The 26,236-nt window shown below is 39.9% G+C and overlaps 2 protein-coding genes across 4 annotated transcripts in view; one reads left to right on the top strand and one right to left on the bottom strand.

Moving 5' to 3' along the window:
• LOC140917335 (guanylate cyclase soluble subunit beta-2-like) overlaps positions 1-4,524 on the top strand; it is a 31,563-nt gene extending 27,039 nt beyond the window's left edge. Inside the window, exon 17 of one of the 2 annotated variants that reach the window (XM_073359924.1) lies at positions 1,561-4,524. The gene's annotated coding sequence lies outside the window, so the exon portion shown is untranslated. Of the gene's footprint in view, positions 1-1,530 lie in introns of both variants that reach the window. The other variant, XM_073359923.1, reaches the window with a different exon arrangement.
• Positions 4,116-12,168, bottom strand: CCDC195 (coiled-coil domain containing 195). 2 transcript variants are annotated; one of them, XM_073359925.1, is made up of 3 exons: positions 11,337-11,601; positions 9,593-9,848; positions 4,116-5,536 (listed from the first exon to the last, which is right to left on the bottom strand). In XM_073359925.1, exons 1-3 carry the CDS (start codon positions 11,599-11,601, stop codon positions 5,404-5,406), a joined length of 654 nt encoding a protein of 217 aa, XP_073216026.1. In that variant the 3' UTR covers positions 4,116-5,403. The 2 variants fall into 2 exon arrangements, 1 of the variants encoding a protein (XP_073216026.1); XR_012160800.1 differs by lacking the exons at positions 4,116-5,536; positions 11,337-11,601 and adding an exon at positions 11,952-12,168 and having other exon boundaries at positions 9,761-9,848.
• Between the last annotated feature and the right edge of the window lie 14,068 nt (positions 12,169-26,236).

The raw sequence follows: 26,236 nt of genomic DNA, 5'->3' as shown, positions 1-26,236 counted from the left end.
ACATTAACATTTTAGACACTACACCTGAGCACTGTGGGACAGTCAGAATTGAACTCTGTTTTATTACTGGTATGTTTTTAAGCATGGCCCCCCTGCTCTCTGAGAACTGTGTATTGTTTTGGTGATGGCCACACCTGCTATAGGTTACAGACCTAAGTTTTGCAAAAAGAAAAGGAGTACTTGTGGCACCTTAGAGACTAACCAATTTATTTGAGCATAAGCTTTCGTGAGCTACAGCTCACTTCATCAGATGCATAAACTGGAAAATACAGTGAGGAGATTTATATACACACAGACCATGAAAAAATGGGTGTTTATCATGTTTATCATGTATATAAATCTCCTCACTGTATTTTCCACTTTATGCATCTGATGAAGTGAGCTGTAGCTCATGAAAGCTTATGCTCAAATAAATTGGTTAGTCTCTAAGGTGCTACAAGTCCTCCTTTTCTTTTTGCGAATACAGACTAACACGGCTGCTACTCTGAGACCTAAGTTTTGTTATTGTACAACTGGGCAATCTTTGGTGGTGGGTTGTTCCTTAGATTTGTGACATCTGCATTCCAGGCTACATCTTACTAAACCCCTTCTCACTCTGGATACCCTGGAGCCCTTTACTTTCCACTATGAGTATGGACAAACTGTGCTCGTGTATTTATATACAAATCTCTCAAGAGACATAGGGCCTGACTCTTTCCTCATTCACACTGACTCTCACTGACACTTAATCTGAGGGACTGGCAGTGAAATCAGTGGTGTCTTGTCGGTGTAAGAGGACAACCTGTCCTGAAAGCATTTATCTGCCCTACTAGACAATTAATTAGCCTTTCTCAAAGAGTCACATATGGTGGAACAGTGTTCTGAGTTCTTGCCAATTTTCCCAATTTTGACCGGACAGCTGTAAGATTTGCTAACCTTTCTGGGTTCCCAGTGGTCCTGGGCAATTGGGAGTGAAACTCCTTTTGCTGGCAGTGTTCCACTCTGGCCACTAGAAACAAGGGATCCTAAGGCTGCTGCAGTCAGCAGCTGCCTCTCTTGTTGTTCCTCAGCTGTCCTGACAGCTCCCCTTGCTCCGAGTGCCTCACTGGAGAAAAAAGAGGATGCACTCTCCCCAATCCCAGTAACATCAGGGCCTTGACAGCTGGAACAATGTCAGGCCCCCTAGCATAGGAAAGGAGGCCATAGAGGGACAGAAGAGGAATGAGAGATCCCACAGGCAGCTATCCCAGAAGGAGAAGGGGCAGATCCTCCAGTAGGGAGTGGAGAGAAGGGAGGGCAGCTTAACAGGAAGAGCAAGAGAGAGCGGGTTGGCAGGGGAGAGAGAAAGAGAACCCAGCACAGCTGGCAGAGAAGGAAGTGGGAAGACATCACAGGTGCCCGAGAAAGAGAGAGAAGAAAGAAAGGGGGTGGAGGAAGAGATATCCCAAAAGAGATGAGAGTTAGGGGAGCAGGCTACCTTGCTCTCCCTGGCAGATCTCCACCGAAAAGATGCCTTCATGCTGTGTAGCCCTTTAAAAATCTTTTTTCCAGGTAACCAGCTATCAATCATCTCCTTGCTAGGACGTGTGAGGATGCAAGGCTCAGCGCTGGGCAGAGTATGGGGCTCCACTCTGGAAGGGAATTAGCACTTGAATGGCTGAATAATGTCATTTGCCCCTTCTCCAGTTTGGAAGCTCACACAACTGCATCACCCATGAAGACCTCTCTGGACCAGCAGTCAGTAAGGCAAATTTGATTTATACTAGGTCATTTTCCACTGAAAACACTGTGAATGTTTAACATGTGAAATATTTTAAATGCTAGTAACTAGTCCAGTTCTAAGCGCTATTGAATAATTTATTCCAGGGGTTCTCAAACTGTGGGTTGGGACCCCAAAGTGGGTTGCAACCCTGTTTTAATGGGATCCCCAGGGCTGGTGTTAGACTTGCTGGGGCCTTGGGCTTCAGCTTTGCTCCCCCAGCAGTGGGGCTGGACTCAGGCTTTGGTCCCCCTTTTTGGGGTCATGTAGTAATTTTTGTTGTCGGAAGGGCGTCACGATGCAATGGAGTTTGAGAACCACTGGTTTATTCTGTTAAGTTTTATTTCATACTCTGTGTGTGTGTGTGTCTGTGTCTGTGTGTATTTTAAATCTACATGGGCAATGTCTTCAGTATGTACTCTCTTATACAAAGTCCTTCTAATGTCTCCATATGGAGATCCATCCAAGATATCCTATGGGCACCCGGTTTTTAAAAATAAATTATGGCTGCACATCATTAGTTGTTCTTAAAGCAACAAATATCACTAAAGATGTTGAAATAAAGGGGACTAGACACACAACATAAATAGTTTGGGTTTCACTTCACTATTCATGACTTTTTACAAACACTATGGGAAGTTAGTGCAGGTTTGCGCTCCTAAATCAACTAAGTGCTTTTGAAAATCCCACCCATAGTGTCTTACAAAAGAATCAAAACTTGTTGCTAAAAAAGAACCTGGGCTAAAATTTTCAAAAGCACCTAGAGGAGTTAGGCACCTTAGACATTTTTTACCCATAATTAACAATGTAATTTCAAGTAGAACTGGGGAAAACAGTCCCAAACTCTCAAAACCTTCCCATTTTTCAGTAACTTTTTCATTAGTTCTGTTCCCCTCACCCCACTTCTTATGAACATTGAAGCAATAAAATTTTACTTGCAAAAATATACAAGGAAATTTAAATTTTAGGTTGCAGCCATATTATTTATTACTTCTACTGTGATCAGAGCCATCATTGTGCTAGGGAATGAACATACACCTAGCAGGAGACAGTCTCGGCTCCAGCGACCTTACAATCTAAATAGACATGTCAGAAAAGGGGTGAGAGAAAAGAAATCTGATTGCCACTTTATGGATAGGAAACCAAGGCACAGAGAGATTTTCAAATTGTGTAAGGGATTTGGATGCACAATTCTCATTAAACCTGGGATATTCAAAGGAGTCTAAGGATTTTAGATCACAAGAATACAATTTTCAAAAATATCTAAGTGACATAGGAGTCTAAATCCCAGTTTCAAAAGCAACACAGACAGTGACTTTCATAAACGAACATTTTAATTTAGATTCCACATTAAAAGAAAAAAAATATTTCTAATAGATTCAGGGGAAAAAAATCAGAAAACCAGTGAAACATTTCAACTGAAACAAACATTTTATTTTGTTTTTAATTTATTTGTGCAAAATAGTTCCTATTTTCAACCAGCCTAACTGAGTTCTTTTAAAAGCCTCACCCTACATTTTCAAGTAACTTATATTTAAATATGCAGGAGAAGGGAACACTCAAATAAATAATAATAAAAAAAATTGTAGAAGCAGAAACCAATATTGATCTAAAGAAGTCAAAGTTGAACTGCTCAAAATAATTAGGCAAAAGATTTGCAATAGTTATGTGAAACTCTTGCCAGAAATACAGCCCCTTTCAAAGGGCTGATGACTAAAGCTTAGTAAATAATTCACAGTGTATAGTTTGTTTGATGAATTTAGACTTTTTCCATTTATATTTGATGAGGAGCCCATAGTTCTTGCAGATATATTCATTATTCAAAATCATTTGCCAAATAATTTATACAACTAATTCTTAGTTTTTAGCTCATCCACATGGAAATCACTGTCTACATGCAAGATCTGACATTTAAAATTCAAGCTGCGTTGGTTAGCTTTGGTTGAGCCCATTGGTCATGAGGCATTGCTAGTGTTCTGTGGCTCTGATTCAGGAAAGCACTTAAGCATGTCCTAAAGTCTCACTGATTAGGGATGCTTTCCACAATCCAAGCCTGACTGGATGTACACTTAGAATCTAGTTTCTGGTGAGAGAAAGCTTATGTTTGCAAATATAAAAAGTCACTTTCGGCAAATATTTTCTAAAATTAGCTGTTCATTGGGCTGTCCTGCCAATAAACTTATTTGCAGGCATGTTCACAAATCATGAACAAATGGAGCCAAAAGGAAATCAGTTTTTTATTAGAGTGACTATCTATGGAAACAGTTTTTGAGCTGTTCACCCAGTTCTACTGGAAACATTACAAAGCATTACTGGATCCAGATTGAACATGAAAAACAACATGAGCAGTGAGCTCACACATTCTCATCTCAATGAGAATATAAAGATTTTTTTCTAAAAACAACAAACTAAACTTTAAAATTTCAGAAATGAGACATGGTGAGAAACTTTTTTACAAGAACACATTTAGCTGAATGTAAATTGATGGAGTAAACTCTCAGTCATTGCTCTAAAAATATTCAGATAAATATGTTGTTTAAGTGCAGTCAATTGGAATAAATCCCTTCTGTAGCCACATACTATATTAATCATGTGTATAAACACCTCCTCTTTGTGCTTATGGTTAGTGATATGCATACACCTGGACAGTGTATAGAGAAATAGGATTGTATGTGCAATATTCCAGTCTGTAAATATTTGCAGCCAAATTAAACAATGTTTTGGCAATGTCTGTTTCTTTAAATAACTGGAGCGGGTAAATAGTTCACAATAAATAATTTACTTGATGAGTTTTTCCTCTTTTCCTTGTCATGAATTGTCCCCACTTTTCCTTTTCCTCACATTTTCTTTGTATTTGAAGTTATTTGCTAAATATTTTCAGCAAATAATTCTTGATCTGGAGCTTGTTCACAAATAATTCACTACAAGAGTTTGATATTCAGAATTCCAATCAAAACAGCTGAACACATGGTATGTTTCTGGTGGCTGATCAGATGAGCATAACTTAGAATCAGGCTCTTGATGGCATTTTCATAGTAAGATCTGTCATGGTTTCTATTCTCTCAATAGTCCCTTCATGCAATTTTAGGTGAACATTCCTGCCAGTACCTCATGCGCTAGAATGTTCACAGAAAATGAGTAGAAAAGGGATATTGACAGTCAAGGTGAATGCCTATAAATATTCAAATGACTGTTAACATATTATTCTCAACACAGAAGCCCAGCTATATTTCTATTATAAGGTTTTACAGAAAACACAGAAAAATTCACAGGTCCTTTAATTGTTTCTATTTTGTGATTTCAAATATATATTTTTCTAGCAATGGGAACAACAACAAAACATAAGAAATTGTGTTGCGTGGTAACAGTAACACTGCAACATATGCTATTTAAAAGTAGTTCTTGAGGTATGTGGATCTTGCAAAAATATACTTGGTGGTGGTATAGTGTTACCAAGGGATTTCAACATGGTATATAGGCTTCTGACAGGTTTTGTCATGGCTTCCATTTTCTTGCTAAACAACAGGCCAGTGACCTGGAACACAGTCTTAATGATTCTCTGAAGGCATCCTGCCAAAGCACTTTGCAGAAACATAACCTGACACACAGCTATCATTAAGGCTAGTTTATCTCAAGAATCAATGGGCCTTTAAAAATTCACCAGCTCACATATCCTTTTCAATAATGGTGCTTAACTGTTTTGTGTCCTGATTTTGTGGGCATTTGAAAGAACCTTGATTTTCGGAATAAGATGACATGTCCATTGGTAACAGGAACCTAACCGCCTTTACTTTACCCCTAGAAGAAAATGAGAAAGAATTATGAGTTGCTATGAATGTACAGGGTGTGCAGAAAACAGTGAGAAAAGGGAAAATTCCCTAAGACTACATACCACTTGTATGTCTACAAAACGCATACAGACTTAGTGAACAAATGATTGCATCATCTGTCAGGTGTGTGCTCCCCATGCCTGTGTGTACTCATATACCTGCATACTCTTTCAGTGGTCTTATACTTGTGCACAGAAAGGTCCAACTATTGAAAGTGTGCAAGCAGCTATAAAATGTTTTAAGGTACACAGACAGTTGCATCTTCCAACTATGTATGTGCATCCTCAATTTTGCTCACACAAGTGAATACCTGGTAAAAATTAAAACATATCCCTTCAAATGTTCAGAAATCAGAAATCTGGAGAATAAATGATCAAATTATCTCTCTCCCTGCCCCCCAGTCCTTTGCTGTAAATGCCACTTTTCCTCTGTCCTTCAAGCCAACAGGAGAAAAGAAAATCATGAAAACGGTGAAATATTTTTTCTCCAATAGTTATTGTAGGATAAAATATGCCCCACAATTCTCTTTGCTCTACTTAAATTCAACCAAAGCCTTGCATTATGGGTTAAATTAATCTCTATGGTGATTAACCATCCAGGCCTATGCACTGCTTAAGTCCTACTTATGTCTTCAACATAGGACTTAAGTGGTGTATGGTCATTGTGTGGACCCTATGCATAGACCTGAATGTTACCCTAATGGGTAACCCTTTAAGTGGTGCAAAAGGTCTCATGTGGACCTTCTGCACTCAGGTCAATTTTATGAGTTAAAGAGTAATTTTGATCATACAAGCTACATTCCATTTCCGTGTGTATAAAGCGCATGGCTATTATTTGTAAGCTAGAGTGATCTTTCAACTTGTGTATTAACCACCTTCCTGTAACTTATACACAGATGGAGAATACATATCATGGCAAGATGAATGCTAAGGGCTAGGGACTGTACCATTTAGGCACTTCGCTGTATATGGAATGCTGTGTAGATGCTGCTTGATCACAGTTTGTACCACAGGATGTACAATCACTCCCCCAACCTCTGGAGTGCAGGGCAGTATGCAGACCACGCTGTCCTTTAGCATAAGCTTTCTCTTCTGGCTCTGCCCTTCCCCACCCGCTTTGGAGCAGTGTACACATAGGATTGGACCTCAAGTCAAGGTTTGCTTCTGCAGTTTAATAAAAGGAACCATGTTTATAACCTGCCCGATGTGTGGCACTTTGCTGCAAGTCAGTGGAAATTCTGCCCATGGCGTGCATGCAGAGTGGTGCCTGTGAATGATTCTAAACAGGCTTTTGTATACTTTGTAGTTTTGCTATAAATCCAAGAGCCAGGAGAATCAATAAAACATCTTCTAATGAGTCTTTTGCTTTCTTACAGTAACCTCTCATATTTGCTTTGCAAAATGTTTATTTTCCAGTACTGAGTGTAAAGTGTTTTGAGATCTGTGGATCAAAAACTCTATATACCTGCAAACTATTAATGTTTAGTCATAGTATTATTAATTTCTACAACTACTTTAAGAAATTGCCACACCAGATAAAACAAAGTCTAGTCCTCCCCAGTCCAGCATCTTGTCTCTGACCATACTTTCAGAGGAAGGTGCAAGAAACCCCCATAGTGAACAACGAATGCAATTGCTTGTAAAAATGATGTATAATTAGCCTGTGGAACTCATTGCCACAAAATATCATTGATACTAAGAGTGTACTAGGAATACAGAAAGTATTAGACATTTACATGGGTAATGGGAACATCCAGTCATGGCAAAAACATTTAAAAAAATAAGTGACAAAGCTTTGTGATTCAGGGCATGAGCCAATCACCATACTAATGGGGGTTGTGAAGAAACTTCCTCATAAATTAAGATAATTCATAATTGTGTTGGGGTACAGTTAAAGACTTAGGCCTAGCTGAATAAGCCCCTCAAAATGCAACAGGCAAAATTGCTGACAGGGCTTTCTAATAATTTACAAACATAAGTGCTAACTTTGAGCAAAAGTCCCTAAAAACGTATGTTTGAAAAAAATAATAATATTTTATTATTACACGCTGTTCCCCATAAATTTCCTATTCAAATAAAAAAATACTTCAGGATGCTACATGGGTACTGAACAATGATACTAAACGATGGACAATTGCTGAATGGTAAAAATGAAGGCTACATTTTGTTAGTTTAGTTACTAGTTCATGACAATGTATGTTACATGGTAAAAGGATAATTGAGTTGTGCTGACGATTTGTAATAACATAGAATGGAGAATGAAAAACAAATTATGAAAGTTTGGGTAAATGTGTAAGTGGGTATGTGGAATGATAGATGACAGAATGGGATAAATTAATATATACAAACCAAATGGACAAGGGCCCAAACTGGAGAACACCGGCCCAGAGATAGAATTGACCATCATGAAGTAGAGATCCTCACTGTTCCCTGGAACTCAGTAACTTGGGCCCCTACCTGTTCCGTCTTATCTTATTGTCTGTCATAGGTATATGATCAGAAACAATAAGTGACACTGACTTTGTCAGAACATTTATAAATAAAGGCTAAAAATTGATTAAGCCTAAATTGGGTGGACTCATGCCTCAGTTTCCCATTTTACAATTGTTTCCTGCGCCTTCTTCTGAAGCAGCTAGCACAGGCTACTGATCAGAGATAGGATACTATATTAGATGGACCATTGCTCTGAGCTGGTATGGAAGTTCCTGTGTTCTCAAAAGCAGTAATAAAATAGTCAATACTACTACTTTGACTAACAGGTAGTTATATAGCAATTTTCAACCATGGATCCCAAAGCATTTGTTAGGAAATATATATTTTTGATCTGTTACCTTTTCACTTTCATCAAATGTTCCTTTTTTCTTGGATTATGAGAAAAGGTAAATATCTTCTCTATGCCATTCATTGTTTTGTGCACCTCTTTCATGTACCCACTTATTCATATCGTCTGTAAACTAAATAGCCCCATGGTGAACAGTTCAAAAGCACTTAAAAGTCCTGTTGAAAAGAGCCTAAGACCCAACTGACTTTCAGTGAGACTTAGGTTGAAATCAATAGGAGGTAGATGCCTAGGCACTTTTGAAAATCCCACTGTGTGCTAGGTGCATCTTTAGGTGTGTAAGTACCTTTAAAAATTTAGCCCTAAGTGAGATTTTAAAATGGGACTTATGCACTTTTGTATATTTTACCCCCAGTCTTTTTCAGCCTTTCATACACAAGACTTTCTGTGCTTGTAGGCATTTTTGTTACTCACCTCCGGACTCCTTCTAGTTCTACTATTAATTTTTTTTAGCATAGGGTGACCAAAACTGAACATCCTATTCTAGCTGAATGCAAATCACCAGTTTATATAATGACATTATAATATTTCCAGTATTATTTTCTATTGTACACTTTAGATATCCTAACTACTTTTGTGTACATTTTTGATTGCTGCCTTATATTGGAGAGGTTTTCACTGAGCAGTGGACAGTGACACCCAAGACTTGTTTCTGAGCAATCATAGTTCATTTAGTACCTAGCACTGTGTACAAGTAGTCTTCCCAAGGTGCAAAGTCAACCTATAATGCTTCGAGTGACAGGAAAGAATCAAATTACAATAAAAAACCTAAATCAACTGTGAAATGTATTAATCAAACTTCCAACAAGTTAATCCGGATCTCCTTAATGTCCTTATGCTTTTCATTCAAATAGAAAAATGTAGCTTAGCTTGCCAGAACAACACACCAATCTATAAAACTCCCATTGATTTCTCCCAATGGGGCCAGAATTTCATTTTTTTTTTTTGTAATTGTTAGTTAGGCGTCAGTCCTGCGTTGAAACCAATATGAGTTTTGCCATTGACTGCACTGAGAACAGGCTTAGGCCCCTTATCTGAGACAGAATTTTCCCCTGTGCCTCACATACATTTCACAAGTTATCCTCATAATAAAGAGCTTTGAATTCAAAGTACCCACATTTATTATCAAATCAAGCGGAAGTAACACTGCTAAGCAACCTACACTTTAAAGGTAAATATTACCTACCTGCACTTATAAACATGCTCTTGAAAAGATCTCTTTTTGCTAGAATTATTGCTGGAGAAGCAATCCGCTGGAATTTTTGCAGATCCTTTTTCTTCTTCGTTGGTTATCACCGAGGAGCCGGCTGGTGGTTTGACAATTCCCTGCACCTCCAGGATTCTGTTACTTGGATGTCTTTTCTCAGCTTTGTGGTGTTTGTGGCCAGAAAAAGATTGCACAGAGGAAGAGATGGAATAACGCCTAACAATCATACTATTACCTGTGTAGCAGACACAAAATCATAGAGGTAAAACCAAATTAAATAGACGCATCTGCTTCATAGACTTTTATTATGTGGAAACTAAAAACCAATAGCAAAATTATTAAGTCCTACATGATAAGAAAATATATTTGAGGAAGATTTTCCTAAGCAGAAGTGGCAGTTAGGGGCACTTGGCCATGGAGAGTTATTTGCTATTTTGCTTTCGAAAGATCCCTTCCTGTATTTTGAGTGTAAAGTCAATGACCAATAAAAACCTAAAAGATATTTACATATGGCCTGAATGTGAAATCCTTACTCATAATGCTGGGTTGCTGGGACTACTGGAGTCAGTAGGACCACTGATATGAGTAACTGGTCATCAGCAGGAGTAAGGGGTTCAGAATCTGGCCTAGAGACACACAGCTGTTTAAGCACAAGAGCAGGCCATGAGCCCTTATGCTTGGAACGACGATGCCATCTGATTGTGTTTAAATTTTATGAACAAAGTTTAAGATTTATTTTCAACATTAACAATATTTGTGGGGGGATGGGGACCAAAGGGGTTAAACACACTCTTCCTTGAAAACACCCCTCACCTCCAAGAAATATAGATATGGGAAAGCAAGATAGCTGGAAAACTTCTTGCTCACCAGTTCACCCACCTGAAAGAGTCGCTAACTATTCCCAAGCTATTTCCCAAATTTGTACTCATTTAAGGGCCTGATCCAAAGCCTTTTGAAATACACAGGAGACTCTCCATTGAGTTCAATAGGCTTGGATCAGACTGTATGTTATTCAATTCCATTCAGTCACCAACTGTACTTAAATACATTAATACCCTTTGACCCCACCACCTACATCACACCTTTCCATCAATTTATCTCCTTATAGTCTTTTTATGTATGTTCTTCCTAACTTAAACCTATGCTCTCAAGAGGCACTTCATCATGGGCATGGATCTTAGCCTCCATCAGGTTGTCAACAAACCCTACTGGACAGCAACCTCTGAAAGGGGTCAAAAACGTGGAAAATGTGGTGACGCAATTATGATTAATTATTTGTATTATTTATTTATACCCAGTCATGGATTAGGTTCCCATTGTACTAAGTACAGTGCAAACATATAATAAAAAGATGACAGGCCTTAATTGGACATTTTTGTACAAGGTCCTGCAAACCCAAGCATAAATGTGTACAGTATCCAGTTCTCCACATTTGTATGTCAACAAATGTACTGTCTTTTGCATTAAATCCTGCTCAGTTAACTCACACAGGTGAGTACTTGGGCAGCCACTGAAGGGCTCAAAGTTAAGTCCATGTTTAAGTGCTTTACTAGATTGGGTCCTTGATGAAGGCCAGAGGGCTTCACCCATGTTGGCGAAGTACATAACAAGGGCAGTTTGCCATTCTCTGTCGGTATATAACAACAGTGCAGCACTTTGTGATCCCTGAATGAAAACTAAGTGCAAAGTAATACTATCAATAGTAATCGTGACTCTTCAGTACCTTTCTGTTCCTGCAGTGCCAGAGCTGAGCTGGCTGAGACATTCCTACGCAGGGCCACTGGAGAAGTGACCCTCTCTTCCCCTGAATCAGTGAGGCTTCTGGCTTCCCCATTTCCACCTTGTCCTCTTGCTCCTTCCTCCCGGTTAGTTGCCCTCTGTCCGCTGAATTTCAGCTCCACCCGAAGGGCCCTATTTTCTCTCTCCAGCTTGTTGATCTCTGAGTGCATTTCCTGGATGACCTGAATGAGCTGCGTGTTTCCCTCCATGACCCTCTCCCTGCGGCAGGTCCCCAGCTCCTCCCCAGGCAGCTAAGGCAAGTGCTGCTTGTGCAGAGGAGAAACCATTAATCCAGTGTGGCGGGCTCATCCTGCACTTAAATACATGTGAACAACAGGATCCCTCTTTGCCATCTTTCACCACCAGGAGAGCTTGGATTAAGCTGTCAAACTCTTCAGAGAGCCCAAATGATTTATTCATTCAGGGTTTCATTTTTCAGGACTGAGCTTTTCATTTTGGCATTTACTTTTACACAAGTCAATTACATTTCCATATTGCAGCATTATTAGAAAAACTTAGGGGTAAGATCCAAACAATCATTCCTTTCCCTTCTACTTACCTCAAGCCATCATTTTAGGTTTTCCGCCAAGAGGGGGTGTTTCTCAAGCAGGTACCCTGGAGCTCTGTTTCCTCATCTGGTTCCTAAGGGCCACTGAATGCTTCAGATACACACAGGAGGGGTTTGTTTGTGCATCAAAACAATTAATCTCTTCAATGCCACGTGGTGAATTATTTATTTCTGCTTTCAGCATTTGGCAATCTCTCACTTCTCAGAGGTTACCACTTGGAATTAAAACAATAAAACAAACAAAATGTTCCCAACTCAAAGTACCAAGAGCTGTGATAAAACAGCAGGCAAACTAAAGTTATTCCTGAGAGAATAGTCTGTATTTCATTACCCCCTCACTACTCCTTATTGTTTGCTTTGGGAAGTTTGCCTGAACAAAGCATGGGAAATGTAAGGAGAGACAGAGCAAACATGAATCTTGCAGTAGAAAAGAAACACAATCCTTTGAGCTGCTTTCATTACCTGATCCTGAAAGATGTTTCTCTGCTGGAAATAAAAAGAAAGAATCTCATAAAGCACACTGTGAAACATCCATTTTCCTTCCCTACATTTACATTAATATTTAAACATTAGAGAACTGCCAAACCTGCATGAAAACATTTAAAAATCCTTCTGCTCTGAGATAATTCTGCATCTCCTCTAATTTTTATAACTAAGGAACGTTTGAAGGAAAATAAGATATTTGGGCCAGATGCAACCTACTGCTTAAGTTGACTAACCAATGTGCTGGAACTAGGCCGAGTAATGGGTATAAGTGTTGTGTTGTTCCTGAAGTCTACCAAGCATGCTGAATTTTTCCAGGATCTGGAACCACATACATGATAGTTTTGACAAGTTTTCTCCAAGAGTTTATTTGTTCTAGAATTTTCTACCTTGCACAGAGCTGGCAAAGCTCCAACTGCTTGTAAAGGCAACATTTGCTCCTGTAACAAACCAGGCTTCATGAATACAGGAACCATATTCCTCAGTGAGGCTGGACCCATAATGTTCAGCAGTAAGAGAACAAGCCCTTACCAGCTGGGCTAAGAAGATGCCAGTCAACTCTCAGATTGTAAATTTGTTAGGGCAACCACACCCTCTATGCTCAGGGAATCCAGCTCTGGCCAGCCAAGCTGACTTTCAGTGAAAAACAGCCTTAACAGACCACAGAATCTGACCCTGTTGTATATAATGCACCCCCCTTGTTCCAGCTAGAAAAACATAGCTGTGTGTTTTTCACTGAATCACCATTGAACAGCTAAAAGCCATTGAACTCAAAGGATAGAGATGTTCAAACTTGAACTAGTTTTCAAAGCTGCCCAAAACAGTTCCAGAGATTCCAAGAACACTGAACTGCACAAAATTTTACCCACTTTCAATCAAAGTCACAGCTCGCTCTTTTAGAAGTGAATAGCTAAATAACACAGATTGCGAAGTCTTGGCATCTGGATGAAATTTAATATCTTCACAAAAAACTCACTCGATTTAACCAATAGGAAGGTCTTTGGTGTGTTCTGTATGGGTCAGTGAAGTGTATGAATTTCTTACAAAGTAGATTTCTAAAAGAAAGGACGTGAGGAAAATGTACAAACCTTACAATAGAACTTCATTAAAAATCCAGGATAAACTAAATTTTTATTCTGAATGGCACAGAGATGACTTGAAAGTACATCATATCCCTGCATGCTTATAGCTATAGATGAGAGAGCATGTGTGTCTGTGTGTGTGCACACGTGCAAGTGTAACTGTTGCTGGTAGCCACTGTGGCACACAAGTAAAGGAAGCGGTTTTGTAGATATAGAGTGTACATTATAAAAGTTGGACAATATTAGAAAATGACATCCACACTGCTACTGGAATAATGAAACAGCTTTTATAGCTGCTTGGCTTGCCAACTTCGTTCTCTTGCTTTTCTAAGGATTAGACAGGCCACATGGGCACTTTGCTGTTCCAATAAAACCAAATTATGCTGTAAATCAGTCTTTTCCTTGAATGAACTTGAGTGTTTTATATGACAAACCGCAGCCACAAAGATGCAGGCACCATGACCATCAGTAAGGACGAAACCCAGAAGCTTCAGAACAAAAAGGAAAAGGCTTGATATCACTTGAACTAAAGGAGCAACTCCATTAGAGATGAGCAAGCAGCAGGTTTTATCCTTAACTGGGCCCAGCCACTTGAAGGAAACATGATCAAACGCAAAAAAAAGCCAGTATACAACATTTACATAGTTTGTATGATTATAGACAAAGCGGTAGCATTGCCTACAGTCAATGAGATCCAAAGACAAACTTCATTGGGAGTCCTCAAAATTCTAAAGCTAATTGAAATCAAAGTAGTTTCATTGTGACCTTGTGCTCCTCCCATCTGTTTATTGCAACCAACTGCTGCATCTGTCTTATTCTCAGACTCTACATTCTTTGGGGCAGGAGTTGTCTTTTTGTTATGTGCTTGTGCAGTGGGGTTCTGATCCATGAATGGGGCCTCTAGGTGTTACTACATACAAATAATTTTAAAAAGCCCTTTTAGAAAACTATTAGATGGGAGCATTGTCTGTGTGCCCAGCGTCGAACAGAATAGCAGCAGCGTTGCACTTACCAGAAGGACCTTGGTTTGATAACTAGATTTAGCTTTTTTCTCTGTAGACCACCTTTCAAGCTTCGGATTACTGTGAAAATGGATGTGCTCAATCCCCAACAACATCCAGCATGGTTAGCCTGAACCAGCCACTGATGTGAATACTCCCATTGGTATCATGCATCTTCTGTTCCTGTGAAAAAACAAAATTATCCAAGTTATGAGCCTTTGAAAAATCTTAGTTCGCACATGCTCAGTAAAGACTTGTTAGAATTTGGCAGCTAAATTCTCATAAGATTCTGTCTTCACTGAGCATACTCAAGTGGCTGAGCAGGACTTTCCCTGCCATTTCTGCTCTAGGCATCTTGGGACCTTGAATGCAGAATTGTTCAAGGTTAATCCTAAATTAGCAGCATCTGTCCTGGCCCCCCTATTTACATCAGTCTGGGAAAGGGGAAAAATGCCAGATGAGTGGACCACTGGGGTTATAGTGAAGATACCAAAGAAAGAAACTCTCAGTGATTGTAATAACTGGCGTGGTATCACACTTTTGTCTGTGCCAAGCAAAGTATTGTGTAAGATCATAGTCCAGCATATATCAGAGGCAGTTGATAGCATTCTCAGAAAAGAGCAAGCTGATTTTTGGAAAAGGCGTGGATGCACAGACCAGATCTTTACTCTACAAAACATAATAGAACAGTGCTTAGAATGGCAATGGCAACTCTACATAAATTTCATAGACTGTGAGAAGGCTTTTGATAGCATTCACAGGACCAGCCTATGGCACATTCTGCAGGCATATATAATTCCTTTCCGTATAATCAACGTCATTGAAAGCTTCTATTGCAACTTTACATACAGTGTTGATCACAGTGAGCTCAGTTTTGAAGTCAAAACAGGAATACATCAGGGGTGTGTCATGTCTGCAATCCTCTTCAACATTGCCATCAACTGGGTAATGCTGTGTACAACAGAAGACATGCCAAGAGGCATTAAATGGACACTCTTCTCATCCCTTGAATACCTGGACTTCGCAGATGATCTCGCTCTCCTTTCACATACCCAACACCATAGACAAGAAAAAACAACTCAACTCAACGCATTCAGCCAGCAAATTGGACTGAAAATCAACCACAATAAGACAGATATCATGACCTTTAATGTCGCCACACTATCACCAGTAAGGATAGAGGATTATGTTCTCACCAATGTAGAAACATTCACATACTTGGGCAGCACCATCAGCCAGCACCATGGAACAAGCCAGGACATCTGGAACAAAATCAAGAAAGCCAGGAACACCTTCAGGAGCTTAAATACAGTCTGCAAATCATCAAAATACAACACTAAAACCAAACTCAAGATTTATCAGAACTGTTTACTTTCAACAGTACTTTATAGTGCAGAATGCTGGGGAATAGAAGAGTATGACATGTCCAAACTATCTTAATTCCATACAACCTGCCTCAGAAAATTCTCCATATCTTTTGGCCCAGAACAATCTCAAAATGAGATCTATTGACACAGTGCAGCCAAGAGGATCTGAGTACCATCATTGCCGGGAGGCATTGGAGATGGATCAGTCATGTACTTTGGATGGAAACTGATGCCATTGACAGAGCAGCAATAAGATGGACACCTGAAGGCAAGCGAAAATGAGGCTGCCCGAAAACAACATGGCAAAGAGCTGTGGAATCCGAGCTGAAAAATCCTTTGAAAGACTTGCCAGAAATAGATAGGAGTGGAGGAACTTTGTCACTGCCCTAAATGCCAGAGGCGTAATAGGAACATGATTATGATGATGCATCTTGGGACCGCTGTTACAGCAAGGACCAAAACTGAAAGCAGGGAGACTGCCTCTCCTGTGTTCTCATTGCTCTTCTTGCAGGTGCCCAACTAATGTGAAGGAGGAGGATTCAGCCTGAGTTGAAGGGAGTGTTGGACTGGAGGTAAGGGGAGTTGATTGGGACAAGGAGCCTGGAGGTGAGGGAAGATGGTGATTGGGAGCTGGGGAGAGGGAAGGAGCTGGGATGGGGAGCCAAAGTGGGGTTAGACTGAGTCTGGATGCAGTGTCAGGAGCTAGACAAGGAGTCTGGAATGAGAGGACAGTATGTGATCATGTGATAAAAGACTATCATAACGTGTACAGTAACAGAGGGTGGGAGAGAATGTTCATCTGTACAGGCAACCTTAATTCTGGTGCTTCCTAATTTTTTGAGTGCTTGACTTTGCAACTTCAATAATGTTCTTTTAATGTAAGTGGGTAGTATATGTAATATTGCAGACATTGCCTCAGACAGTGTCTTTAATACAGGGAAATGTTTTAGAGTTGTTGCATAAGGAAGGCTATTATGTTGGGAGACTGAATTTACAACTCTTTGCAGGAATTCTCTGGACAGAAATTGTTATTTAAAAGGGCTGAATTTGAAGAATACCAAATTTTTCAGACTGGAGAACCAATATAAAAGTTAATGAGATTTGAAGGCAGTGCTCCAGAACATGGTAGTATTTCAGACAGTGGTTATAGCTGTCAACTTGCATGTACAATTATAATTATTTTAGTACAACAGACTATACATTTAGAAAGAATAGTGAGATTCTAGTGTAATACACACCTTTAAAACTAGAGTCCATCCTCCCAATCATTGTAACTTGTACTGGGAATGACACATGACACTGCTCATCATGACAGATGCTTATCTGTCATACAAGATTGCATCTGGCTTTGAACAATGTTCATCTGTGAGAATGCTTTCTCACATAAATAAGTGCATCATTTCTATAATGCAAGGATTTGACAGGCAAGACTTTTCAGCAAGGTTGAGAGTGTTTTAATGGCTATTGATGGAAGGAAACAATATCCAGTCCACTAAATTGTGTCTTTCACTGCAGTTCCTAATAGCTTTTACTAGCTGTGTTCTCTCCAAAGCTGAAGGAAGCAGACTGCTGATGGTGTAAGCATTTTCCTGAAGGAATGAAATTCACCGCACCTTTTCAGAAACTTGAAAGTGAATCTTTTCTTCATATGTGAGAGGGACATGCCCATCCATATCTAGGTGTTTTTCTTTTCACAACTTGTGTTGTTCAGCATAATACAAACTGCCCCTATCAAGCCTTTCCTCCCAGAACTGAAGTTTCATTTGAAATGCATGCACAAGATCAAATGCAACTTCAATAACCGGGCCTTGACCTGCATCAAAATGATCAGCGGAGTTAATTGCCAGCTAACATCTATAGGACAAACAAGAGGTCTAACTTTGCAGAGATCAGCATTTTCTCATGACATATCCATAGGATTTGTATGTATTCAAACCTTCTCTTTAGCATATCTGTATCCTCCAGAAGCACATAATACATTTACGTAGTGATACACAGTGATACACTCACCTGTGATATACAATCTGCACTCTCCGGTGTTTCTTGTAGCCTGCTAATTGTCTAGTTTTTCAGTGCAACAATTTAATTAAAATATATGTAATTCTTCATGAGTGTGAAGAAAAACTTAGGAATGTCAACCCAATGCCTTGTTGTTTTTCAGAGCCTGAAGTAGTGTGATATGACTTTCACTCATTCAGCCCAGTGAGTTGTTAACTCTGAAGCTAATATGGACAATTTCTATGTCAACCGACTTAACTATTTAGTGCTGATTACTTGGCATAAAGAAACAACTAACAAGCATACTCAGTGTGGATGAATGTCACATGAGTTAGAGATGAAGAAGACTTAGACAGTAGTGTATGACCAGAAGTACCAATGCTAATCCTGATTTCTGCATGTTTATGGAAGGTAGTGACAGGTTTCAGAGTAACAGCCGTGTTAGTCTATATTCGCAAAAAGAAAAGGAGTACTTGTGGCACCTTAGAGACTAACCAATTTATTTGAGCATGAGCTTTCGTGAGCCACAGCTCACTTCATCAGAAGGTAGGATATTGTCAAGAGTGGGTGTATAGGAAAGCAGAAAACTTCTGTGTATGGTAGACAGATTCAAGGGTTTTAGTATCCACAAACGAACTTATTGAAGATTTATTCTGCAATTAACTCTGCAAGGCTCACTACATTCTCAAAGCTCTATTGTCAGCAAGGCTGAGGCCACTTCTTGAGTTGCAACATCTGGCAAATTATTATTTTAGGGGTACTTAAAATATTGCATTGTGCAGTGGCGGCATTTGCTTTTTTCCAGATCCCCATTGTTAAATGGGAGAGATGGGTAGAACACCTGCTCCCCTGAAAGCTGTTCCCCAGAACATTTTATGGAAGAGCATGGGCACTTTTGCTAGACCCTTTGAAGACTACACCTTGGAAAGTAGGCCATTCAGATGCCTCCTGAAGATCTTACAAAAGGGCCAGATGGCCATCCTGACAGTAGATGAAAGGAGAGCTGCAGGCACAGGCAGTGAAGTGTTTAGAATCTCTTGTGAGAAGAGAGATATGGGGAGGGAGATATGCTGCAAATCTGGGACGTGGATGCAATTTTACCCATGATTCCATCTGAAACCAGAAGTAATTTTGTTTCTGAAAAGGGCTTTTTCCCTCAGAATCTTCACTTTTGCCATTTCCAAGAACCCATCACGCCTGTTTGCATTGGTTTCTCTTTTATAAAGTTTCCACACATTTTAGGCATTGTAAGTTACATTCTCCCCTACTTGCCAGGTGGCATTATCCTACAGCTGAACTGAGCTTTCAGAAATACTGACACTCATTTCAACATTGATTCGAGCCTCAAAATGATCATGAGCCTCGACACGTGTTCTTGAAGAGTTTGTGTACTTTGGCGAAAGTTTATCAAACAGTTGAACCTGACAAACGCTAGTGTCCCTCCCCTAAGCTGGCCCGTCCCCCACCCTTTCAACCCAAAAAGCAAGAGACCCCCCCCTTCTTTGTAATGTTAGCTTGTAAGCCTTGAGTTCATTTAATTCAAGCCTTTAACTGAACCGCTGGGAAACGTCTCTTTTTTACTGTCTTGCAATGAGACCTAAGAGACTGAGTGTTGTGTCTTCTCTGAGGGCTTAAAGCACCTGTAAGCAAAAGCATCAGAAGTAATGCAGCTAAAGGCCAAGGGTGCTATATGCCAACAGCACAGTGCTTTGCCAATCACTCTGTAGAAATTGTTTGAAATAGATTTTCAGTTCTATGTGTATGTGTTTCTGAGACACACATCATAGAATCGTAGGACTGGAAGGGACCTCGAGAGATCTAGTTCAGTCCCCTGCACTCATATTATATCCACTCAGAGAAACTTTCATTAAGGCTAACTATAGGCTTCCCTTGCTGCTTACACAGAACACTGAAACTACTTTGGATGTGACAAATGGCAAATTCTGCCTTGTCTAAGCATCTGCACTGGCAGGAGGGAAAGGTGCAAAAACCTCTTTCTCTTTCCCTGCAGTGCACCAGTAAAAGCCAGGAAACATCTTGACTCAACATTGGCTTGAGGCGCTAACGGCCTGATCCAAAGCTCACCTAAGCTATGGACTTTGGACCAGGTCCAATGGACTTCTATGGACTTTGGACCAGGTCCAATGTGACCAGCTAATAAGCCTAGCAGTGCCCCCAGGGAGTCTGGACAGCTGGCCTGGGTTTGTGGTCAGGGTACCCAATCCTGTCACGCGATGGCATCCACAGGCACTGGGCAAAGTGCATATGTCTCTTTTCTGATGTTTCAGTGAACTCCTACAAAGACATTCTGCATTGAACAGGCAGACTGGCTCTGAGAAGACAACCTCTGTCCAGCTGATCCAGGTCTACTCTTATAGCTCTACAGAAAAGATAAGGCATAATTTTTATCTTCCATGCAGAAAATACGGTGGGGAGACTTGCCCCTTTCACAAGGCCATGATTCTTCCTGGGTGCCTGACTCTGGTCTCCTTTACCCCAGTGCAAATCAGGGGTAACTCCACTCAGTCAGTGGAGTAATACCAATGCATGTGAAAGAAGAGAAAAACATCAGTCCCTAAATAAGGATCATTCATGCTAAAGGGATTCAATACAGCCAAATGGACTGAATTAAATTAAATTCCTTTTCTTGCCATTAGCGGAACTAGTTTAGAATCCTACTGCTTAGTTAGGAAAGTTATTATTTTCTTCCGAGCCTCTCTCTGATGTGAAGGGAAATGTCTCTTCTATAGCATTTTGAATTCGCCACTCATAAAACCTACATTGTCTGATTCTTTGGTATGTTGTTTCCCTCACTCAGAAATCACAAGGTTGCTGAATAGCTTAAGTAGTTAAAGAAAATTCGCACAATATTTGATGATAATTATCGCTTTTTAATATAAGGTTCAAGTTCATAACCTCTAGTCTTATGACAGTCGCAAAAATTTAAATAATACATTGAAAATACCTTCAACTGAGTGAGTATTTAAGCCCTTCTAACAAGAAAGTTTCCTGGTTTAATATAAAATGATTCTGGAGTATAAATTATTTATAGATGAATTGAGGGGTTATAAATGGCAGAATAAAAAAACAGAATAGCAAAATCTCACATTTAGGTAGCAGGATCTGCAAGGTGCAGAAACTCACTCTATTGCTGTCAATCCAGTAACAACATTTTTCTATTTGCATTAAATTATGAGAATTAAGTTGTCAACACTTAATAGTTTTCTATTTTTATTAACTGAGAGGAGATGACCAGGAGTACATATGGGGCCCAGTTCTGCCACCTTTTTATCAAGCAGCATCTACTCACAAAAGTCAGTGCTACTTGACATAAATCAGCTCTAATTTATTCTGCTAGGGCACAAGAATGCCCAGCTAACACCCCCTCTGCTCTGGGAGTGTCCTCTACACTGAGTAGGTGAAGGGCTGAGACTGGATGGCACACAGCTGCTATGGCACCCAAGCACTGGACACCATCAAGGGCCAGAACCACCGACTTTACAGATGGTTTGTACCACCAGCTGTATCATGGTCAAGAATTTGGTCCACATTGCTAATCATCCTCCTTAAACAGGTAAAGCTGTAACACAAACCAGACCTCCTTTATGGCTTGCTACTGCTCACACTGAGGTCAGTGGCAAAATTCCCATTCAATAGGATCAGGACTGGGCCCTTACTGTCCCCACATGTGTAACAGGAGGAAGATAGAATACATCTTTGTTTAACTTCACCACAGGTGGGCCTTTGGAGCAGATGAGTAACTGCTTAACAGTATTCTATGAGAACCCTGATAGCCACTGAAAACCTCAACTCCATCCATCTGCAGACATGTCAACAGAACTTTATGGCCAAGTGAATCAAGGACTACTGATAGATCTCCCAGACACTTAACCCTTGTCCATCACCATAAGAAGATCATTGACAAGAGTTCTCTGCTGCTGCAATGTTCATAATAACCAGAGCTAGTTGAAAAATTCAGTTGATTTTTCATGGGATATTTTGGCAGTGGGTTGTCAAAAAACTGTAAAGCCAAACATTGAAATTATTTTGGATTTTGGTAGTCAGAAGAAAAAAATGATTTTTATTTGTTGAAAACTGAAAGCGTTTCAGTTGAATCCACCTCTTTTGAATACCAGACTTGTGCCCCATTCACTAGACCCTCCTTTCCACTAGAAACTTTTTGGTCAGCTGCAATAGGGCCCTTTCCCTAAAAGGAAGACTAAAAGATGGTGAGACTTGCAGTTTTAATAGATGGATTTCTGAGCAAAGGCTTCATACCAGGTGTTTGAAGGAAACTAGAAGTAGGCATTGACAGTCTCACTTAAAATATTAAAATGCAGATGAAAAGTTATGAAAATTCAAGAATAAATAAATAAATAGCTTTAAGTGCCATATTATTAATGAAACAGATATATTGCTTTTGGAGTAGGGTACAACTGTAACCCATGTTAACCGGAAAAAAGCAGAGTAGACGTTTCAAATTAGTCAAGTACACATGCTGTTTTGTGTATAAGAAAAAACAGCTAAAGGAGTTGGGCCAAATTCTGCTCTGAGTTACCTGGGTGCAACCCCAATGACATCACATCATGTCTGTGGGAAGGATGGGCTAGTGAATGGGGCACTAGGCTGGTACTCAAAAGACCTGCGTTCAACTCTTAGCTCAGCCACAGATTCCCTCTGTGACCTTGGGCAAATCACTTAATCCACCCTGTTGCTCAGCTCCCCATCTGTTAAATGGGGATGAATTTTTCTTCCCTCAGAGGGTACCGATTTTTCTATTGGTAATGATTTTTGAGGCCCTTGGATGCTATAGTAATAACGCCATACAAGTAGAAAAATGTAACAGAGAAGAATGTGGCCTATTATGTGTTTTGTGAAGAGTTTTGAGCATTGATGTGAAGTATATGTTACTTAATGCATTGTATTTATAAATTGTTCTGTTGGGGCAGACCCATCTGAATCCATCTACAATTTGTATATAAAACAAAAACAAACTTCCTAAATGATTACTGAAGTGTTTGTAGACGTTCTTTTTTGCAGGCCAAGAGTACCACTGAAATGATGTATAAACTCCCTCTGGATATGCTGCCATACAGATTTATGCAATAGTAGCTCTACCCAGCTGTCTAGAACTTTACATTCTTCATCTGAGATGATGTGTTGATTTAGGATTTCTTCTATAAACAGTCAGGCAGAAATGTGGCTAAAAGCATATATAGAGCAACTTCAGCTATGCACCAGACCGATCTCCCTCACTCAAGTTCTTCCACATCAATAAGGGACAGTTCTGAGAAAATTCCTGCTCTACATAAAAAGAGTGATGAACTTTCTAGGGCCTGTTAGGCCAAGCCCATGTAAAGGGTTGGTGTGCGGTCACACTGCCCCATGGGCAGCAATCAGAGATACTCTGCCTGGGACAGGGACAGAGAACACCTGTATAAACTCCTTGGCATGTTGGAATCTGCCAACTACTACACTTCTTTATGGGATGCAGGGAGGACAGCTCTGCCTGTTCCTTACACTGGCTGCTCAAGGTTGGGGAGAAGGCCATTTGTACCTTCCCTTCATCACACTACACTGTATCAGGGCCTGGGAGAGTTTCATTCTGCACCCATTGAAATCAATGAGAATTTTGCCATTGACTTCAGTGGGAGTAGGTGCCTTACTGGCCAGTTTCTGCATTGTTCTCGTAAGGTGCTGTATCTAATGGAGAATTTCTATATATTGACTTAACACCTCCAGTGAACTACCATATAATTGGGGCACTCATGGAAGATATTTAAGTTGACAGGGTGTTTGCTATTTTATTTAATTTGACTATAGAGTAATCTATTTCCCTCTCAATGTGATATGCCTGGGGTAATCAGATTGTAATTTACCCTGGCAGGAGTAACAACATTTTGCAAAGCACTTTACACACTTTGATTAAGTCCTACAATATGCCCGCGAGGGAGACACGCTTTATAAGCATTTCATGTGAGGGTAAATTGAGATAGAAGGCCAAACAGTGACCCTTAAGTAGAACGAAGGGCCCTACTCCAAGTCTTCTGTTGTCTTAGCCCACCAGTGCTGGTGTGTGTAAAATGCCTGCAGTTGGATGTTTTATGCAAGGTCTTGCTAAATATAATACAAAAGAGTCAGTCTCCCAATAAGTAAAAATCTCACTGTAAATTGTTTATACTGTGAATAGAAATTGAATGTTGTCACATTCTTAAAGATGTTTTCTGATTGCCGGAGCTCTTGGACTGTGATTTCCCAGCTGAATTAGATCACCTAGTGCATCAGTAAGATCAATCTAAGAATGTAATTGAAAGCCCTATGTTGGCACTGTATCATTGACATTTCAGTATGGAACAGCAACATGACAGCAAAATGGATAGGAGAGAGGACATTGACAGCAGGCGTCAATGGGATACTGACACGATAAGCAGCAATTGGAGTGGAATCTGAAGGAATTGCAGGGACAGACCATGTGTAAAAATTAAGCTGCCTTTTATATAACCAACATGAGAGAATATAAGGCTGGCTGCTTTTTTATGCTTGAAAGAAAGCTTGTGTAAAAGCAGTCATTAATGAAATTACCCAACTGTGGGAAGCGTTTCATGATTTTTGTTTATCTTTAGTGCTGTTCACCTAAAAGGGCAGCTGTAGAAATGACGTTTCTAGGATCAAAAGATCTACCAGGATTCATTTGTATTTGAATAAGACTAATTTAAATGTTATTACATATCTTAAAATGTACAATGGCAGGTGAGCTTGCTCCCAAAATTTAGGTTCACTAAGATCATTAGAACTGTTTATAATAATAAAGTGGTTATTATTAGAACATTTTTGTTGGGATTTCAACTCTTTTTCCTATTTTTCTGAATCCATCTATCTGATACCTCTCATGGCATCTGAACACCTTTGCTACCTAAATATTACAATTCTGTGTTAGTATGTAGAGGTAGAAAATGAAACTGATTAGAAACTGACTAACATATTTTCATTTTCCAGGGTGAGTGAAATGCAAAAAGTAAATTATATTTTTAGTGTTGTCAGCTTTAAAAGTAGCAGAGAGAAGGCTGTTTTGTTTTTAAATGGGTGCTATTTAGCCTGACAGAGTCTATTTAACAATGCTTTTTATAAAAAAAAATTGACTAAACTAGATTTTTATTGATTTTCTTTTATGCGTAGTTAACTTCCATATATGTACAAATCATCCATCAAGTCCGGTGACAGGGGAGCTCCATTTTTAGTGCAGTATGAACAATGACCTAGCCTCTTAACTCCGGGGGGAGCCTGTGCCGTAACAGCATCCCAATGAAAGAGGACAAAGGGCTGACTGGTATCTGGTAGTGAGTTTCACCTGATCTGATCAGTTCGGTGTACCCTATCTCACTAATGTCATAACCTGCATCTAAAGGGTGTCATGTAAGATACCAATAGAAAGCTAATAACATAGTGATCATTAATATTATTGGCTGTAGTATGTGTGGAGGACAAATTCAAAATTACAAACATTTTGGGAATTATGTTCTGAAAGAGCATCTCCCAGGTGGGGCTGGAGTTACCCCACCCTAGACAAAGGAAAGTGGGTTCTGCCACCTTGATGGTACATTCGAGATGCATTAAGAGATTATGGCAATGCCTTTACATAAAAACAATCAAGCTAACAAGGGGAGGGGATAACCACTCAGCAACAGGGGGAGGAGATTGCAGGAACAGATCAATTCACTTCCATTTTACAAAACACCAGCAAGGGAAGAAACCAGCATGGAACTTTCTTCACCACCAGACTCCATGTCTCCTTCCTTGTAGCTTGAATGACATACTTTGGGGGTAACTTTCAGAAGAATCTATTTCAAAGATTCACTGGACTATAAAATGGAGGGGTGAAGAAACCCATGCTATCTTTCACCTGAGAAGACAAAGGAATGGAGCACTTTGGACTTTGTGGGAGATCCTGACCAGATAGGTGGACAGCCATCTTGCTGGAAGGTAGATTGGTAAGGAAACTACCTTGAACAAAGGCTGTAGCTTGTTGTATTAAGTCTTAGCCATTAGAAAGGGTTTTCTGGTCTGGACCCCCTTGGCTCATTGACTTAAAGTCTCCCAGGGGTCAGAGTTAATTCTGGGTCCTTGTTTTTGAGTGGCACTCCCCTGCCCCAGCCAATCAGGTTTGTATGGGGAAAAAGGAGGGAGGGAAGAAGGGAGAAAGGAAGGGGAAGGTGCTCTCTATCCAGCCCTACACATGTTTAATTTTAAGGTTGTAAATAGTCCCGCTGAAGTCAATGGGATTACTCAGGTGCTTAAAGGTAAGCAAGCACTTAAGTGCTGTGCTTAACTGGGGCCTAATCCACAAC

This window comes from Lepidochelys kempii, chromosome 9 (assembly GCF_965140265.1).
Source record: "Lepidochelys kempii isolate rLepKem1 chromosome 9, rLepKem1.hap2, whole genome shotgun sequence".
Classification (NCBI taxonomy): Eukaryota; Metazoa; Chordata; order Testudines; family Cheloniidae; genus Lepidochelys; species Lepidochelys kempii.
Note: the sequence above shows the minus strand (reverse complement) of the source record. Positions and strands in the feature narration are given on the sequence as shown.

Bases quoted from the DNA above. Each gene is read 5' to 3' on its own strand.
- CCDC195 (XM_073359925.1), bottom strand. From the start codon at position 11,601: ATGGAGGGAAACACGCAGCTCATTCAGGTCATCCAGGAAATGCACTCA. The intron at 9,849-11,336 runs GTACTGAAGAGT...TCTGCTACACAG, and splicing joins GGCACTGCAGGAACAGAAAG to GTAATAGTATGATTGTTAGG. The intron at 5,537-9,592 runs GTAGGTAATATT...ATTTTCTTCTAG, and splicing joins GAGCATGTTTATAAGTGCAG to GGGTAAAGTAAAGGCGGTTA.